The sequence below is a fragment of the Thamnophis elegans genome, chromosome 4 (genome assembly GCF_009769535.1).
Source record: "Thamnophis elegans isolate rThaEle1 chromosome 4, rThaEle1.pri, whole genome shotgun sequence".
Classification (NCBI taxonomy): Eukaryota; Metazoa; Chordata; class Lepidosauria; order Squamata; family Colubridae; genus Thamnophis; species Thamnophis elegans.
The window spans coordinates 101,970,290-101,989,692 of record NC_045544.1 but is presented as its reverse complement, the minus strand read 5'-3'; the positions used below and the strand labels follow the sequence as shown (position 1 = coordinate 101,989,692).

Below are 19,403 nucleotides of genomic sequence, written 5' to 3'. Positions count from 1 at the left end.
TACTCGCCCCATCCGTCCTCCCATCCTCCTTCCAAAAAGTTGATTTAAAAAGCCAGCGATCTGCACCCGCTTCTCCAGCGTTCCTGATTCAGGGGCAGAGGTGCCTGGCCGCGCCCTGTTCCCTCCTCAAGGCTTCACGTTAAAGCCAAAAAGGACCTCCACAGAGATGGCTCTGGGAAGGCATGGCAGGGACGGGATGCTGGAGAGCAGCTTTTGCCTACAGCCTTGGGGGGAGGGGGGTGTTTGCAACCCTGCCCTGCTTGGCACCCCTCGTTGCTTGAAATGGGGTGCTCCGTTTGGGGAGGGATGCAGGAGATCCAAATAAGAGGCGGCCTCAGCCTCCGCTGGGATGGAGCAAGCAGAAGGAAAAGCAAGAGCGGGGGGATTTATTTATTTATTTATTTATTTATTTATTTATTTATTTATTTATTTATTTATTAGACTTATATACCACTTCATAGGGCTTTCAGCCCTCTCTAAGCTGTTTACAATTTTTTTAGCAAATTGAGTCAGCAACTTGCCCCCACAGTCCGGGTCCTCATTTCACCCACCTCGGAAGGATAGAAGGCTGAGTCGACCTTGAGCCGGTGAAATTTGAACCACTGAACTGCAGATCACAGTCAGCTAAAGTGGCTGCAGTACTGCACTCTAACCACTGCAGCCTTCCCCTGATTGCTTCCCCCAAACCTCCCAATCCTTTCAAAAGCCACCCCCATCGCCAGCCTCTCCCAACCGGATCCCTGCCTGCCTCCCCTAGGCTCACCCAGACCAGGTTGACAGCGGCTTGCATGGCATGGCTGCAGGGAGAGCAGCGCCCGAGAGAAGCGGGGGAAAAAAAATTCTGATGGCTGAGCCGCTTGGCCCGGGACCGAGCCTCCTCCTTACCATCGCTCTCCCTGAAGAAAAACAGCACGTATCGGCGTGCACACGTGCAGGAGGGAAGGGAGGGAAACCACTGCCCTCTAAAGGCCACATCAGGAATGATACTTCAGAGAAATAAAAACTTTTTTTTTAACGCTGTCCTTTTTAAAATTGATTTTCTTTCTTTTGGAAAATCGGGACTTTTTGAATACGCCGTGGGACACGGGACAAATTATTAAAAATCATAACTGTCCCGCCAAAAGCGGGACGTCTGGTCACCTTAAATATGAGCAACTTCTATCTAGTTGCCTTCCAATTTGGATATGCTTGTGCACTCAGAACCATAAACACATAAAATAATAATGCCAGGATGAAAGCTTCTTTTCCAGCAACAGGTATTGCTAATGACAAACTACATTTTTCTAAATATTTTATTTTTTATTTTTAGATAATTAGCACCAACTCAGCCCAAATTCTTCAAAACAACTATTTTGTGAGCCAGAAATGGCCTTCTTGATTCTCGGCAGGACTCCGTAGTCTTTTTTTTCTTAGTGGTCATATTGATCTTGTCCTAATTGTCAATTTTCTGCAATGAACACAGACTATTCCCTCCAATCCCTTTTCAGCCACAGCTTCTCCCTTCAATCAGTTTTTCTCACTTCATCAGTTTTCTGTTATCATCCAAACCTCACTCTTTTGGATTTCTTTTCTCCTTTAGGCCACTGATGTAAAATGAAAAGAGTTCTGCCCCAACTGCTAATCCTGCAGGATATTTGCCTCCCCTGGTGATTTAAATCTATCTATTTTCATCTTTCAGCTGCACTGATTCATTCTGAAGCATGAACACAGAACTTCTTCATCAATCCCAGATTGCCATTTCTGCAAAAACTTCCTATCTTTTTCTAGCCTAGTACTCAAAGAGATTGCTTGCTCTTGGTACCCTTATTTATTTACCACCTTCTCTTCTGTAACTAAAAATTAACTATTTTCTACTTCTGCAGCTAATTTCTACTTCAAATGCTAATCTGTGATAATAAAGGAAGGTCATGAACATTCTAATTTCTCAAGAAAATGTGTCAGCTCAAGCAGAACTTTGGCAAACCCTGTGAATTCTGAGAAGGCAAGAGATGTTTTCTTTTAAGCAGCAGAAGAAGAAAAAATAAGCCGTGATCTAAAATCAAAAGAGGCAAACTGTTAAAGTATCAGTAAGAAAAAAATAGCCAATAAGTAAATGGGTTTTAGAGACACTCCATCCTGAGGGTCAGAAGCGTGGGGGGGACTGCCAATGACAGTAAGATTATAATTAGAGCAGGCTAAGGAAATTTCAGTGCTTGTTCCTTTAACAACTATGAGACAATTTTAATTTTGTAATTAGCCAAAGTGAAAAAGCTGCTCATGATGAAATCCCATCTTCATAAAAAATAATAAAAGTATGAATCTTGTCTTTTGGGTATTTTAGCCCAAAGTTTACACATTTAAAGAGAAAGTAGATTCAGTTCAAGTGCAGTATGTCTACTACAGGTAAGACCAGCCATTTCACAGGAAAGTGCTCCCAATCTTTGTCCAGGATTGTACAACCTGTACTTTTTCATTTCTTTATCAAGGAAATGCTAACAAAGCTGATGTTGAAGTATTTCCAACATTCCAGAGAAATCATTAATAGAACTGTATAGCATCTGAAATTCTCATTATCTTTTCTTACAGGGATATTTCTGAGACAAAGATCAGCCAACTGCCAAACATTGGTCTAGAGCACATTGCCAAGTTGGTAGCGAAATCTACTTACAACTTAAAAAAGCTCCCTCCCTTGGACAGGTTCCATGCTTTGATTGAAGCAAACCTCACATATCCAAGCCACTGCTGTGCATTTGAAAATCGGACTAAACAAAAGTGAGTAGCTCATTTGTTTTCCATGTAGGGTTTTGATGCATTTGTAACTGCCACAGTCTGCTTTGATTTTCATGACTAGCCTGAGTAACATGCAATTTGTTTAATATGCGGGACAGGAGGAGGGAAAAATCATTCAGCCCTTAGGTTTCTCAGCCCAGCAAAAAAAACCATAAATGTTATCAGGGGTGGGATTCAAATAAATAAACAACTGGTTCTCTGCCCTAATGACTGGCTGGGTGGGCGTGGCCAGGGACTGTGACAGGCAGCACTCAGCCTCCTGCACCACCCTGGGAGCAAAAACGGGGTGGGGGCAGGTGCACCGCATCCCCGTGTCCCATTTTGGGCCAAGTAGGCCTCCCTGCACTTACCTGGGAGCCAAAATTGGTCTTGTGGGGACTCCTGGAAGGGGCGGGGCAGGAAGGGGTGAGGCCAGCCAACAATTTAACAACTGGTTCGCCCAAACTGGACCAAATCAGCTGAATCCCATCACTGAATGTTATAGACTTTCCTTCTCTCAACAAGTTGGATACTGATTGTAGTGGCCAAGTTTCTTCCTGATTAACCAGAGATGGACATGTGGCCCTCCAAAATATGTTTACACTCTATTTTTAATAGTCCTAACTAGAGGACAATAACATCTGGAAGATAATAGACTATTTACTTATACATTAGATCTTGCAAATAAGAGAAAGATGGGGATTAAAAGAAATTATGTTCCTTTCTGGCTTTTGGCGGGGTGTAACAGGGACTTCAAATGGTGGCTATATCAACAAGGATTTTTTGTAAGAATTAATGAGGATTGGGCAAAACATTTTATTTATTAAACTTATATAGTGCCCATCTAATTAAAAATGATTTTGCATGGTGTACAAGACTATAAAACAGCTAACATATACAAAATGATTAGTATATTTTTTTAAATAATTCTGAGGTTCATTGGGCTAAAATGACATTTCTTCCTTAGAATGAGTGTTTCCTTTCAAATGTATAGAAAGGACTGAATGGCAAAAGCCAAATATATCTCATGGTATTCAGATATTTTATTGACTCTAACATTGAATATTTTGTATAAAGCTCTAAATAATTCTTAAGCTTATTAAAAATGTAATAAAAAGCCCTCTAGATTTGAACAAAATTGGTTTCTTGGTCCTATTTATGCCTAATAGCTAGTAGCTCCTCCACATATTCCCATCAGAAGCTCAAAAACATAATTGGACTATTTTGACTGTCACCAAGAAAGATAAAGGAATTTTCAATTTTTGACAGTAGCTTAAAGACAAACAGGAGGTATTTTACATGAAGAGATGAATATACTTTAAAAGCTAACATTCTCTATTTGTATGCCTACCTGCCCCTTCTGAATTCAGCAGCTATGTAAAGAATTCCCTTTCTACCCAAAGTATCATCAGCTCTTAGCCCTCTTCTCAAAAGAATGGATCCTGTGAAAAAATATCTCTGCAACTTTCCCTCGTTTAGAAACACAAGAAGGATAAAGCAGGCCTTGGCATTTGGACGGCCTTGGGGCAGGAGAAAAATGAAGACAGTGAAACAGATATCACCACTGTGTTCATTTTAAAAACTCCAGTTTTCAGATATAATCATTAGCACAACCCCCCATGGAGTTTCACTGGTGCTAATCGTCAGTTCTTCTCATCATCTTAAATCAGGCTTCCTTCATGTTGATTTGCCATCCCTGTAAGACTTAGGCCTTCAAGCATCAAGAGACCTCCTCATTTATTTCTGTCTTTTCAAGTATTCTTTGAGATGTGCACAATGACCAGTTTAATTAACCCTTAGGTTCTTTCAGTTGCTTTGCTGATTATGTTTCTAACTCTTCCACAAATGTATGTTTCACATCAGAAGTGGGATGTTCTCAGTCTTTGATATTTCAGCTTTCTTTGAAATAATACCGACCTTCAGCATTTGATATTTATTAACCAGGACTCCATACATGGATGTCTTGAAGACTGCAGCAGGGCTATACAATCTTTTCAAGCCAGCATTCATATCTGAATAATATGATACGATAAAAGTCCACCCCAAAAGTAGGTAGGGACAGATAAATAATTATATTGATTTGATTTGAATATAAATGAATAGTTTATATGATCATTACCTGAATATTTAATAATTTTGATAATTTTCACCATAGAATAGAATTATAGGGGTGGAAGACAGCTTAAAGGTCTTCTTCTTCAATCCTCTACCCAAGGCAGGAATCCTTGTATCACCTTGGGCAAATGGTTACCCATTTGTTCTTGAAAACCTCCAGCAATGGAGCACCCACAACTCTGTGAGGCAAACTGTTCCATTGATTAATCGTTCTCACTGTTAGAAAATTCCTCCTTGTTTCCAAATTGGATCTGCTTCTGATGAGCTCCCAGCCCTGTTTCTTGTAAAATATTTTACAAGATTCATATTTTAATTTAATTTTAAAAATTTTACCATGGTTTTAAAAATTACCATTTGCTGAAAATTTTTGAAATGCCTTTGTGGGAACTTATAAAAGAGTTTCTGAAAACATATGCAATACAAACTACTGATCCTCCCATCATTGGCATATATAGATTACATTAGAAGCAAAAGTTTATTTTTCTTGAGCAAAAAGTAATTATTGCTTTCTCTTACATGTTCATAATCTTTGGGGTACTAAAACTCTTTTCTGATTTACCACCCCATCCACAACAGCTAGTGAGATGTCACTACATATATGGCTATTTTATCAGGCTAAATTAACCTCAAGAATCATGTGAAGGTTACAGAAGTACTATACATAAATAAGAGAGCAAGTAATATATTTACAGACTGTTTGGAAGGTAGCCAAGGGCATGTTCACACCAGTGTTTTGCCTTAGTTAAGGATTGGCTCTAGATTTCACAGACATAACCACAGTTTATTTTGGGGAACTGAGTTCATTTATAGCAGAATTCTGCCACAGTTTGTTTGAAACAGTGGCGATGTTGGTATTTTCTTCTGGATTGCTAACAACCTTGTAGAAGGTTTGTTTTCCCATTGGCAAACCTAAAGCCTCAGCCTTCCTTGCATTCCTATCATAAAGTTAGTTATTACTGTTTCCACACCACCACCATAGCAGCTCCGTGTTCTGCCTCTGAAGCTTAATTCTTCCAGTACATATTCTTAAGAATTCATTTCCTCTCTCCCCCATTCCAGCCACATGCAATCATGATGGATTTAAAATATCACTGCAAAATTCTTCAAACGTTACATCATTTTTACAATTTGTAAGGGCTTTTAGACAAAACTGAATAATTGGTTGCAAGGCAGTATTTGGGAGATACTTTTGCTTTTCATTTTTTAAAGTTAAACTTCCTTTGCATTATAACTGGGCTGCAAGATTCTGGACAGCCACTATGTGTATAGTAGCAAACAGCATTCTCTGCCACTCTTTACTGTGATCTAGGAGCCATCTAGATTTGTAGATATATTACTCCTAATCTTAACACCACTCAATTTTGTATTGTGTGTATGTGTAATTACAAAGTGGTGGAAACTTCTTTAAAAAAAAGGGCAGGTTGAAAACACAAACAGATTTTTTTTGGGTGGGGGGAGGCTTACCATATGACCAGTTATAGCTCAAGCAAGTAGCTGCTGGTATATGTTCTTTTTCTGCTTGGCATGTAAGTAAGTTTATAATCCAATCGGTACTGCATACTTTCCTGACTTCTTTCCTATCAGACAAACTATAACATATCAAACCAAAAAAAAAAAAAAAAAAGATGGGGATTTTTGTTTTATTTCACTGACTAGCACTATAGAACATCTGAATTCAATCCAAGTTTCCCACTCACCCACTCTATCCTCAAGGGAAAAAAGAGCAGAAGTCAAGTTTATTCATGTGGACGATGATGATAATGTGCCTATACTTTTCTGATCATACAGCAGAAAAGTAGCATAGAATAAAGGGGTGGGAGGGAGTATCCACTGCCACTGCTGCCCCTCCACCTCCTTCCTTTGCTGCCACTCCTGAATTAGTCTCAATCACCAGCATCATCTGGTGAGCATCTGATGAGTGTCCTCTCCCTCCTCCTTTCTCCCTGGCAAAGGGATGCTTTGTAATGACAGAGAAGGCGGGTATGAATTTTATGCCCCTGTAGTCATGTGACTTTTATTTTCTCTTTTTCCCACCGAGTAGTACACTCTCACCATTGACAGCCTCTTCTCTGCCTTGTGGAAGGGAGGACACTTAATGATGCTCCTGGAGACTGAAAATTCCATTTCTGATTTTCTTACCTCTGTTAGCCATCGCTCTTTGTTTTAAATGTTGGCTACTGCTAAAGGAATTACCTGCTTAAACTTCCCCACAACTTAAAGAAAAACATCTGCCTGGTTTCCTCCAAACTTGGTAGCCATTTATGATGTCTTCTGAAGCAATCTATTTTTAAAAAATAAAATTTTGTTGACATTGTTAGTATTTTCCCAGAATTCCCATATTAGTATTTCTGTTAATATTGGCACAATATATCCCAGGTTCTGACTATACTATTTTTATCTTTTTCAGTTCTGTGATGCACCCTATATGCAATAAATCTGCAATTTCAGAAGACTCTGATGAGTTCAGTTTTGAGCTGGATGAAAATGATTACTATCACGCTCTATGTAGAGAAGAGTTTAAAGTGGCTTGCTTCCCAGAGCCTGATGCCTTCAACCCATGTGAAGACATAATGGGCCACATAATTCTCCGAGTTCTGATATGGTTCATCAATATCTTGGCCATCATGGGAAACCTTGTTGTGTTCATTATTTTAGTTACTAGCCAATACAAGTTCACTGTCCCTCGATTCCTCATGTGCAACCTTGCCTTTGCTGATCTTTGCACAGGTATTTATTTACTACTGATTGCAATCAAAGACATGCAGAGTAGAACTCAGTATTATAACTATGCTATTGACTGGCAAACTGGGGCTGGTTGCAATACAGCTGGTTTTTTCACTGTCTTTGCAAGTGAACTCTCCGTATACACTTTAACCGTCATCACCTTAGAACGATGGCATACCATCACCTATGCCATGGAACTAGACCGCAAAGTTCGCTTCCGGCATGCAGTGATAATTATGTTGGTAGGATGGGTCTTTGCCTTCATAGTGGCCCTCCTTCCCATATTTCAAGTCAGCAGCTACATGAAAGTTAGCATCTGCCTACCTATGGATATTGAAACTCTGCTTGCTCAGACCTACGTCATGTTTTTGTTGATATTAAATATTCTTGCCTTTATTATCATCTGTTCCTGCTACATCAGCATCTACTTCACGGTGAGGAATCCCAATGTTTTCTCATCCAACAGTGACACCAAGATTGCCAAACGCATGGCCATACTCATCTTCACAGATTTCCTTTGCATGGCACCAATCTCCTTTTTTGCCATTTCAGCATCACTCAAAGTCCCTCTGATCACTGTGTCCAATTCAAAGATCCTCCTTGTTTTGTTCTACCCCATTAATTCATGTGCCAATCCATTTCTTTATGCCATCTTCACCAAGACATTTCGCAGGGATTTCTTCATCCTACTAAGTAAGTTTGGCTGCTGTGAAATGTACGCTCAGATTTATAGAACGGAAACCTCCTCTTCTGTTCATACCTCCCATATGAAAAATGGGCATTGTACACCAGCTCCTAAAACCAGCGATGGAACAATTTATTCATTAGTGCCTCTGAATCATGTGAACTGAAGCAGAATGTCTGTAAATTTATGTCAAAGGTTATCGAATAGTGATCTTTGTTTCCTCGGCAAGATGAAGGAAATTACAAGAGATGACAAATGTTTTCCATAATCTCAAATTGCTATTTAGTTATTTAGTTCTCAGGCATACCACACTGATATAAAATTCAACTAATGGGGTTAAATGTAGTTACCAATGTGTGATAATATTGCTGAAATATCTTGATTTAGCCAACTTGATAAAGCACATAGTCTCAGCTGCAAACTTAGCTATATTTAAAATAGATTTATTCAAATCAATGAGAATTATGTTGATCATCAGTAACTTAAAAAGTTCTCTACTTACTATGACTAGCTCTGGATTTAAGCTATTTGTGAATGTACTCTCCAAACTAAACTGGTTTTTTTCATTATAGAGATCAAAGTAGTAATATATTTTTGCTTACTACATGCTTCTTTAATGAGCAGATAAGACAAATTTATACCAAGTTGACACTGGTGTAATCCAGATCAGAACTATCTGCTATAACTGACATTTCCAAAATCTTGGGCAAGTTCATTTCCCAATAATTTTCCTACCTGAAATCTCATTAAAGAATCTAAAAGACCAGAAATGAAACCTTTATGTATAAAATGCATGTTGTGTCACTTTTTTAGTAAGATCTTCCTACATTTACCTTAGCAATAAATGGCAAACGGTCTGAGACTTAATAAAATTAGGTGATCAAATACTGTACATTGTTGGAACCATAGATCCTTGCTTCCCTTTTTTTAACCGTTCTTCAGATCAAAGAAATATGAAAACCATACAATCTATATAATGCAAAGGTCAGGAATCTCCCATCCAAAAGCAGAAATCTCAATCCAGATCTTTGTGAATTGTCAAACATATATCTCCTTTATAGTCCACTCTAAGTTGCTGATACTGGTCTGTTCCTTGATTACAAAGCTGATGGAAGAAACTAAATTATAAATTATGAAAGGGATTCCTGGCTACAGATGGTTTGTTTCATGTTGTTGGGTATAAATAAAAGATTTGTCAAATCCTTGTTTGCCTGCAAGAATAGCAAAGGAACACTACCTAGCTAAGGTAGTACAAGTTTCCCCACATGACAAACTAAGGTACGGAAAAGGAGAGATTACAGTTAGAAAAATGATATAATAAGTTATCTTCTCCCTCCCTTCACCATTAAATGATGGGTTCAGAAAACATGATAATACTGTATGTACGTTTTGCTAGGCCTGGATGACATGTTGAATAATTTATTATTGCTTAACCAAATTATTATAGCTTATAATTTTGCCTTAATGTGATCTTAGTTCTCATAATAAATGTAGATAATAGTTGGTGGCTGGAGAAGGCTCCTGCATATTCCTGGGACAACAAAGATGATTGGCAAGCAAGTCCTTGAATACTTAATACTAGACATGTCACTAGAAGGCAAAATCACAAAACTGCATCTTATTTACCTTGGCCATGACATGCCATGGAATTCATTGGAGAAAGTATTTATGTTTGGAAGTGTTAGCAGTAAAAGGAAACTAGGACATCAAAGAATAAGGTGGCTGGACACCACCAAAGCTGACATCAACCAGAGCAAAGAAAAACTCAAAGAACTAGTGCAAGATCAGAAGATGTGGACACCTGGCCCACAGAATTACCAAGAGTCAGATTCGACTGAATGGATAACATCGTCATCGTCAAGAAAGCAGAACCTCCTAACTCCAATTTTGGATATATCTTTTCAGAATGGAAATGGATTATAGTTAAGCCATTGGGGAAAGAATGGATGATCAAGGGCAGATGTGATAGCATGGACTTTTTTTCTTGCCCCAGACTTCAGGACCAGAACCAGTGAATTAAAGCTACAAGGAAAGAGTAGGACAAGACTTTTATATGAAGTGATGACCTGTCCTCCTCTGGAGATGCTCGGACAGAAATCAAAAGGCTATCTGGCAGAGATGCTATAATGGATACTACAATGGATTGCACTAGATCATTATTTCTCAACCTCAGCAACTTTAAGATGTTCAACAGAATTGTGGGCTCTAGACAATGTTAAGGTCCCTTACAATCCTATGATTTAGGAAAGTAGTTTTTTTTATTGTGGACAGTCTGTATGGATTTCATATTTTAAATAGACTGTTTTTGATATCTCTTGCTCACAAGAGTAAGCCTGAAAACATTTTTTGCAATAATAATAAAAATTCCAAAAATGTTGTTGAGCCTCAATTTTGTATCATTTTTGAATGCTAAAGAACAGGAATTAAATTTATAATGTAAGAAGATCTTGCTCAACACCCTCACCCATTTGAACAAAAAAAACACATAAAACATATTAATCCAACAACATTTTGCAAATAACACAAAAAACATTCAGTAATATTGAGATAAAATATAGCATAACAAGGAAATCACTTTCAGTAAATATTTAGGGGTTATGATAGATAATAGATTGAGTACCATAGTACAGATTATTTTTAAATTCCTTCTCCCAAATTATTTTTGCATTTGAAGTTCCAAATTCTCTTGTCTTGCTTCCAGCTTGACCCAACTATAATTGTTGTTGTTGATTTTTGGACACTTTAAATTTTAAAAAATTAAGTCTGAGCTAAACGTTTTCAAACCATTTAAGAGAACAGAAAAACTGATTCTTTTTCTTGATAGACTTGAACATTGGGTGCTATCTAACAAAATGAAATTTGATGTTGAAAAAAGTAAGGTTCTACATTTAGGCAAGAAAAACAAAATGCACTGGTACAGTATAGGTGGTACCTTGCTCAATAGTAGTGAGAGGGATCTTGGAGTTCTAGCGGAGAACCATTTAAATATGAGCCAGCAGTGTGCAGCAGCTGCCAAAAAAACCAACAGTTCTAGGCTACATAAACAGAGGGATAGAATCAAGATCATGTGAAGAGCTGATACCACTTTATAATGCCTTGGTAAGCCCACGCTTGGAATACTGCATGCAGTTTTGGCCGCCACAATGTAAAAAAAGATGTGGAGACTCTAGAAAGAGTGCAGAGAAGAGCAACAAAGATGATTAGGGGACTTGAGGATAAAACATATGAAGAACAGTTGCAGAGGCTGGATATGTCTAGTTTAATGAAAAGAAGGACTAGGGGAGACATGATAGCAGGGTTTCAATACCTCAGAGGTTGCCTCAAAGAAGAGGGAGTCAGACTATTCTCCAAAGCTCCTGGGGGTAGAACAAGAAGCAGTGGGTGGAAACTAGTCAAAGAGAGAAGCAACTAAGAACTGAGGAGAAATTTCCTGACAGTTAGAACAATTAATCAGTGGAGCAACTTGTCTCCAGAAGTTGGGAATGCTCCAAAACTGAAAGTTTTTAAGAAGATGTTGGATAACCATTTGTCTGAAGTGGTGTAGGGTTTCCTGTCTAGGCAGTGGGTTGGAATAGAAGACCTCCAAGATCCCTTCCAATTCTGCTATTATATTATATTATATTATATTATATTCTTTCTCTTCATTTGATAGATGTAAAAATTTAGGAAGTATTCATTATACACTGAACTGCCTCATCCAGTTTTTTTCTCTACAATAGTCCTGTGAAGTAGGTTGATCTGAGTGTAAGTAAGTAATCCAAGTCATCCAGTAGGGAATGTGGAAAAAATATGGAATGCATGGGGGGATCAGGAGTGTCAAACTCACATTGTCATATGATGTATCAAGACAGCCCCCCCCCCCTCCCGTGCCTTTGCCCTAAGAATCTGTTGGAGAAATTCTCCTTTCCCTGGAGAAATTGTGATGGAAGAGTATGCTATTTTCTTACTAGATGAGAGTTTGGTTTCATTTGGTTTTATGACCACCACTAATACATTTAGTTAAAAAAATAGTTGTGAAGCTTCCACCTGGATATTACTCTCTATCACCCTAACAAACAAGAGGGTGGAACAGACCTAGAAGTTGTAGAGTTAGTAACCATTAAACTTGGCTTGCCTCAAGTATATTTCGTGGTATAACAACTCTGAAAGGCAAGGTACTGTTATAATCACTGTATTTCAGGTGAGCTATGCCAAGGCAATGCAAATTCTAGAAGTCTGCTTACAGTAATGCTTATTCTGAAAGTTGACCAATGACTTCTTATTCTCCAGTCTCACTTTAAGAAGTTCTCAATCATTTGAATATCTGCACCATTGCCCCCTCCAAAGTACATTCAAAATACTCCAAACGTTTGACCCATCAATAAGGGAGGAGCCCTTGTCTAGAAAGAATGCAAGCAGGCACACTTTTTGCACTCCCTATGACATTGCAATGCCCCATTCACCTCAAAAATAGTTTTCCCCCTTTTCTGTATTTGTTAGTTGAAGCCAATGGAGAAGTCTTTGTGTCAACAGGAGATGTTTCACCAAGTGAGAACATTCCTCCCACCTTCCAAGTTCAAGATATTTTTCCTTCCTAATTTTTTTTCCCTTCAGCCCACCTGCAACTTTAGAGAGACAAACTTGACCTCTACCTTCTCATTTAGCTGGAATGTTGGCTCAGTCATAGAAAATTCTAACCCCAAACTTTCATTTAGAAAAATAAAATGTACCCACATATCTTCTCTGAAGCTGCTGATAGCAGTGACAAATTATCTTCCCAGCACTATCAGAAGCCTTATTGATGCCTTTCAATTATACCATGTTCATACATTCCCAATTTGTTACTGCCCAAACTAATAACAGAGAAATAATAAATAACCTCAAGAGACAAGAATGGGAGGAATTTGTTAGTGAAGTCCCAAATAAGTGTTATCCTTATCTGCAGCTCCAGTTATCTGACCCACAGTCTACAACCAGGGTCGAAATGACCTTTCGGTAGAACTAGCCCACAGCAAGCCAAAAAGAGCAACTAAAAAACAGTAACTGAACACTCAGAAGAACATAACAGAAGTATGCAACAGAGAGAATAAAGTTAATAAACCTTTTTGTTCATATGAAATAAGAAATGAGAATTAAAAAATTTCAGAGTTACCTTTTGCAAATAACAATTGTCTGGAGAGAGAAATAAAAAGTCATCTTACTCTTTCTCACTAACCCATTTTAGATATGGTTGGTTTGGATGCAGCATATTGTATTACCTATGTGAGTTTCAGTGTTACAGATGTGAACATTTTCTAATATCAGTCTTGCATATTCTTTTTTTTTAAAGTTTGTGACCTATGAACAGTTTGAGAGTCCCTAGTACATCAGCCCGCCATTATTCCATAGAGCAGCATTTGAAGTTGGGGGTGGGGTATATAGAGGTATGTTTGAATACTTTCTCCTGTTTAAAAATAATTAAGTAAAATTCCCTGACACACAAAATTAGAATAGAATAGAATAGAATAACAGAGTTGAAAGGGACCTTGGAGGCCTTCTAGTCCAACCCCCTGCTTAGGCAGGAAACCCTACACCACTTCAGACAAATGGTTATCCAAAAAACTTCTTAAAGACTTCCAGTGTTTGGGCATTTACAACTTCTGGAGGCAAGCTGTTCCACTGATTAATTGTTCTAACTTTCAGAAAATTTCTCCAGTTCTGAGTTGCTTCTCTCCTTGATTAGTTTCTGCCCATTGCTTCTTGATCTACCCTCAGGTGCTTTGGAGAATAGTCTGACTCCCTTTTTTGTGGCAGCCTCTAAGATATTGGAACACTGCTATCATGTCTCCCCTAGTCCTTCTTTTCATTAAACTAAACATACCCAGTTCCTGCAGCCCTTCTTCATATGTTTTAGTCTCCAGTCCCCTAATCATCTTTGTTGCTCTTCTCTGCACTCTTTCTAGAGTCTCTACATCTTTTTTTACATTGTGGTGACCAAAACTGAATGCAGTATTACAAGTGTGGCCTTACCAAGGCATTATAAAGTGGTATTAACACTTCACGTGATCTTGATTCAATCCCTCTGTTTATGCAGCCTAGAACTGTGTTGGCTTTTTTGGCAGCTGCTGCACACTGCTGGCTCATATTTAAATGGTTGTCTACTAGGATTCCAAGATTCCTCTTTTTCAACATTGAATTTCATTTTGTTAGATAGCGCTCAATGTTCAAGTTTGTCAACATCCTTCTATATCTTAAGTCGGAGTGCTGGCTATTCCTGCCAGCTTGATATTCCTGCCAACTAGTATTCTTCCTCCAGAATTTTTAGACATACAAATGTGGGGGCAATCTGTGTGCAGGGATTTCCTTCTCTAGAGAGTAAACATATACGGTTCATTCCTCTACTTGGAGCATTTCCCCACAGACATTTGCATTGTTTCTAAGTAGGAGGAGCAACATGGTAACAACTGAACCCCTCTTTTCATCTTTTCACATCGTATTTTAAGATTTTTAGTTCTTTGTGCACTCCAACTATTCCCAAAAGCATTTCTGTGCTTCATTAGGAATTGTTTTGGTTTTTGCTGCCCTGGCTTTTCTTTGTTTAGAGTTTCTCGGCTCACAGCTGATTTGGGGAGGTGGGTGTATTCTGGGGCACACATGGATTGAGTGTGGACATTGGAATACTGCTACAAGCCTCAGTGATAATTAACAAAATAACAGAATGACAGGATTGGAAGCACCTTGGTGATTTCTAGTCCACCTTCTGTTCAAGCAGGAATCCCTACACCATTTCAGACAAATAGTTGTCCAATCTCTTCTTAAAAACCTCCACTGTTGAAAATCCACAACTTCCACTGGTTATCCTGGTAAGAATAGGCAATAAGAAAGGCCAGTGGAATTGTCCAAGTGAAAATGGATCCAAAGCTAAGAAACATTGTAGGGCAGATCAGTGTTTTTAGATAAAGAGCCTGAGAGCATTGACATTAAGTTTTCAACAATAAATATTTTCTCTGTACTCAGATCAGCCATGCGATCCATCATGACTGTTAGGTAGTTGAGCCAGTGTACTTCCAATTGAACTGCAGTGTACAAGAATCACACTGGATTCGTTTTTTATAATAGAAGCACTGGAATAATAGAAGCACTGGAAGGCCACACTTCCCATTATCTAAACTTTTGGTTTACATCATCAGGCTCCTGACTCTCTTCTTCCTGTAAAGGCTAAACTCCCACATTTTTCTGTTGTGATATCAACTACAAATTAGCAAATAACTGAGAACTTTTTTCTCCTAGAGCATGATCACCTCCTCATAAACAGCTTCAGATGGATCACATCACTGATTGAAAAGGGAGCTCTCAATAATGTTCATCATGAGGCCTCTTAATCAGGACCATTCCTTACCTTCAAGAAGGACAGTTTTTAACAGCAGTCATGTTTCCACTTGATAAAACTGTAATAACAAGGAAAAATCCAGTTTACTGAATGTGGAAGAAAAAGGTATAAGTCCACTGTTTCTCAACTTCAGCAACTTTAAGATGTGTGGATTTCATCTCCCAGCCTGCTGACTGAAGAATGCTGGGAATAGAATTGATGTTTATGCATCTTAAAGTTGTTGAGGTATAGACTCAGAAAGAGGTTAAGTAAAAAGGAAAGTTGGGTTAACAGATTTTTAAGGTTTGGTGTGATTTATTTTCCCGTGAAATTCCTGCCTTTCAATTTGTATAAACACTCAGAACAGTTTAATAATTTGTGCTTGTCATATACTTTTATTGAAACTTCACCAAGCTGCAGTAGGAAAAGCAGAAAGAAATCTGAGCCACACCATTTTCCTCCAAAGGAACTTTTGGCTTCTCTTTTTGATCTTTTTTTCTTCTTGCTGGTTCTTATAACAGTCTAATATGACATAAGGTTAAGCCTAGGTTGCTCATTTTTTCCATCCTATCTTCCAAGCTCTTCCTTTTATTTGTGCCTTTTACATTTAGAAATGCTGGGGTTGCTTTGCCTAGAACCAATGGAGCAAAAATCAAGAAAACCTCTAGATGGCAGCCAGAATTAGAGGTTTCAGCATCACTCTACTGGTGGTTAGCTAAAGTTTTGCAACCCAGATGTGATAACTCTTATCAGTTACCAACCAAGTATTACAGTAGAATGGGTTATCTGCAGTGGTGGTATGCAACCAGTTTAACAACCAGTTTGGTGAGTGGGCGCTTTGCACGCGTGCACATCTAATGTGCACTTCACACACATGTGCAGGATTCAAAAACTGCCCATTTTAAGCTTAAAAACTTACCTTCTATGTCAGCGCCAGTGAGTAAAACAGCTGACACATGGCAATCTGCTGAGCTGTGTGAATCAGCTGAGCTTAAAAAAACAGGGAAATATAGGACAGGAAAGGGCAAGGGTAGGGGGACGGGGTCAACTGCTCACACAAACCAGCTGAATCCCACCCCTGGTTATCTGAAAGAGAAAACCAGACTTAGTTAGGTTTTTTTTTTTTTAAATGTAGATAAGGGGTCCAGTATCTTGGGCTTTGCCCATGTCTATGCATAATTGCTTTGCATTTCAGACAGTCCAATAGAAGTGTTCTCTGCTTCTGACAATCCCCCTTGGCACTTGTTATTTACAAAGGATTCAATTAATTGATCACCCCGAAGGAAGACCAAGAAATAAACCTACACTGAACAAGAGAGAGAGCACCCATTTCTGGTATGTGAGATATGTTGCCAGGCACTTCTTTTCCACCTCTGACTCCTCTGCTGAGCAGACATCTGTGTTATATGTTTTCTCAGATGAAAACCTCTTTTCTTTGAATACTACATATGCAGTTTTCTCAGTAGTGTTGTTCCCTGGCAATTCAGAGGGAATGAAACCATGCTGCCAGTTAGTTTTCTCCCACACACAGCTGCAGAATCTGTTGAGTTGCATTTAGCAATGTAGGAGTAAAAACCACAAATAGGACAAAGGTGCTTTTTCAGGAGGCAACTGGACTTTCTGGTTTTTCTTTGAAGACATTTAGCTTCTCATCCAAGAAGCAGCTTCTTGAGAGATGAAAAAGCTTCTTGGATAAGAAGTGAAATGTCTTCAAAGAAAAATCAGAAAGTCCAGTTGCCTCTTAAAAAAGCACCTTTGGGACAATCATGACCTGGATGACTGAGAATCTCCATAGATATTTGTGTATAGTACAGTTTGAACAATATCCATGTACATGGAGATAGTCGATAAGAGGAAATCATGTTATTAATGGATGGATTGTTTCCTGTGAAAGAGAATAAAATTACACAGATTCTCACTTGTTTACTGGCAAGTACATAAAACATCCATTGTATTTTCTTGGCACCCATTATCAAAGTGGTTTATTATTGCCTTCTTCCAGGAATAACAGAACAGAATAACATAATAACACAGTTGGAAGGGATCTTGGAGGTCTTCTAGTCCAACCCCCCTGCTCAAGCAGCAAACCTTATACCCGGGATGGCGAACCTATGGCATGCATGCCACAGGCGTTGCCCTGTCAGCTGGCCAGCGCACATGCCCATGCTGGCCAGCTGAGTTCAGCCTTTTTAAAAGCCATTTTTCGCCCTCCCCAGGCTCCAGAGGCTTTTTAGGACCTGGGGAGGGTGAAAAGAGCCTCTCCCCACCCACCCACCCCGGAGGCCCTCCAGAGGCTTCAGGAGCTTCCCTGAAGTCTCTGGAGCACAAAAAACAGCCCTACGGGCAAACCAAAAATTCGGGAACCGACTTCCGGTTTGCTCATAGGGTCGGTTTAAGCCCTCCGGAGCCTTCAGGGACCTTCAGGAGACTTCCCTGAAGGCTCTAGAGGACTAAAAATGACCCTATGAGCAAACCGGAAGTGACTTCCAGTTTGTTCATAGGGTCGTTTTTAGTCCTATAAAGCCACTGGAGCCTGGGGAGGGCAAAAAAAGCATGCAAAAAATGGGGGGAGTGCCTGTCATGTGTGCATGCGCACTGGGGGGGATCACGCATTGCATTATGGGTGTGGCACACCCATGTACAACCCCCCTGCGCTCCCCCCACTTATGGCACATGAGCCAAAAAAGGTTCACTATCGCTGCCTTATACCATTTCAAACAAGTGGTTATCGAATGTCTTCTTAAAAACTTCCAGTGTTGGAGCATTCACAACTTCTGGAGGCAAGTTATTCTAACTGTCAGGAAATTTCTTCTTATTTCTAAGTTGCTTCTCTCCTTGAGTAGTTTCCATCCATTGCTTCTTGTCCTGCCTTCAGGTGCTTTGGAGAATGGGTTGACTCCCTCTGCTATCATGTCACCCCTAGTCCTTCTTTTCATTAAACTAGACATACCCAATTCTAGCAACCATATGTTTTAACCTCCAGCCCCCTAATCATCTTTGTTACTCTTCTCTGCACTATTCCTAGAGCAGCGCTGCCAAACTCACAGTCCACAGGCCAGATGCATCACACGCTGGCCATGCCCACACCCAGGTAGGAAAGGGGGGAAAGTCGCAATATGTCATGTGACACTGCCATGACGACATGAGTTTGACACCTCTGTTCTAGAGTCTCAACATCTTTTTTAAATCAGATATTTCTTCAACTTCTCAATGTAGTCTATGGCCCTTGTTGGCTACCATCCAAATACTGACTAGGTCTGATTCAGGTCAACCAAGGTTGTTAAGGTGCTGCCATAACATTTGTGACTTTGACTCATTTACGTAATGTTTCTTATGAACGGCATCTTCCAAACATCTGTATAAGATGGTATATCTTCCGCTTCCTTACATTACCTAGGGAAACCTGAGGCTGAAAATAAACCAATGCTGAAAGGACATAATATCAACCATAACTTTTCAATATGGAATATAATAAAGATGAAAACTATAGAGTGCAATGAAAGAATAAAAATAAAAATAACAATAAAAACAGATATATCACCAATATAACAGCATCTCATAGAGACCCCACTCAGATGTAACTATACTGCTTTGTTTGTTCAAGCAGTTATGGTACACATAAATAATTGCCTGAAACCATAAGGATAGAGGAAAGTAAAGAGTTTTAGAAATAGAAAATAACTGCCTACAGTAGAAGGTCCTGCTTTGTTCTTGAGTCCAGCTTTGACAAACAGGTATGGAAATATAGCCTCCAGTTGAATTAATCCTTTAGATGTCCTGGGTAGTTATTACAATATTAATTGG

The 19,403-nt window shown here is 39.1% G+C and overlaps 1 protein-coding gene across 1 annotated transcript in view; it reads left to right on the top strand.

The window, feature by feature from the left end:
- The window catches only part of LOC116507754 (follicle-stimulating hormone receptor-like), a 34,635-nt gene extending 24,037 nt beyond the window's left edge, over nucleotides 1-10,598 (top strand). Inside the window, exons 6-7 of the mRNA XM_032216080.1 lie at nucleotides 2,566-2,751; nucleotides 7,271-10,598. Of these exons, the coding sequence (XP_032071971.1) occupies nucleotides 2,566-2,751; nucleotides 7,271-8,438 (1,354 nt within the window). The 3' untranslated portion in view covers nucleotides 8,439-10,598. The remainder of the gene's footprint in view (nucleotides 1-2,565; nucleotides 2,752-7,270) is intronic.
- Nucleotides 10,599-19,403: the final 8,805 nt, after the last annotated feature.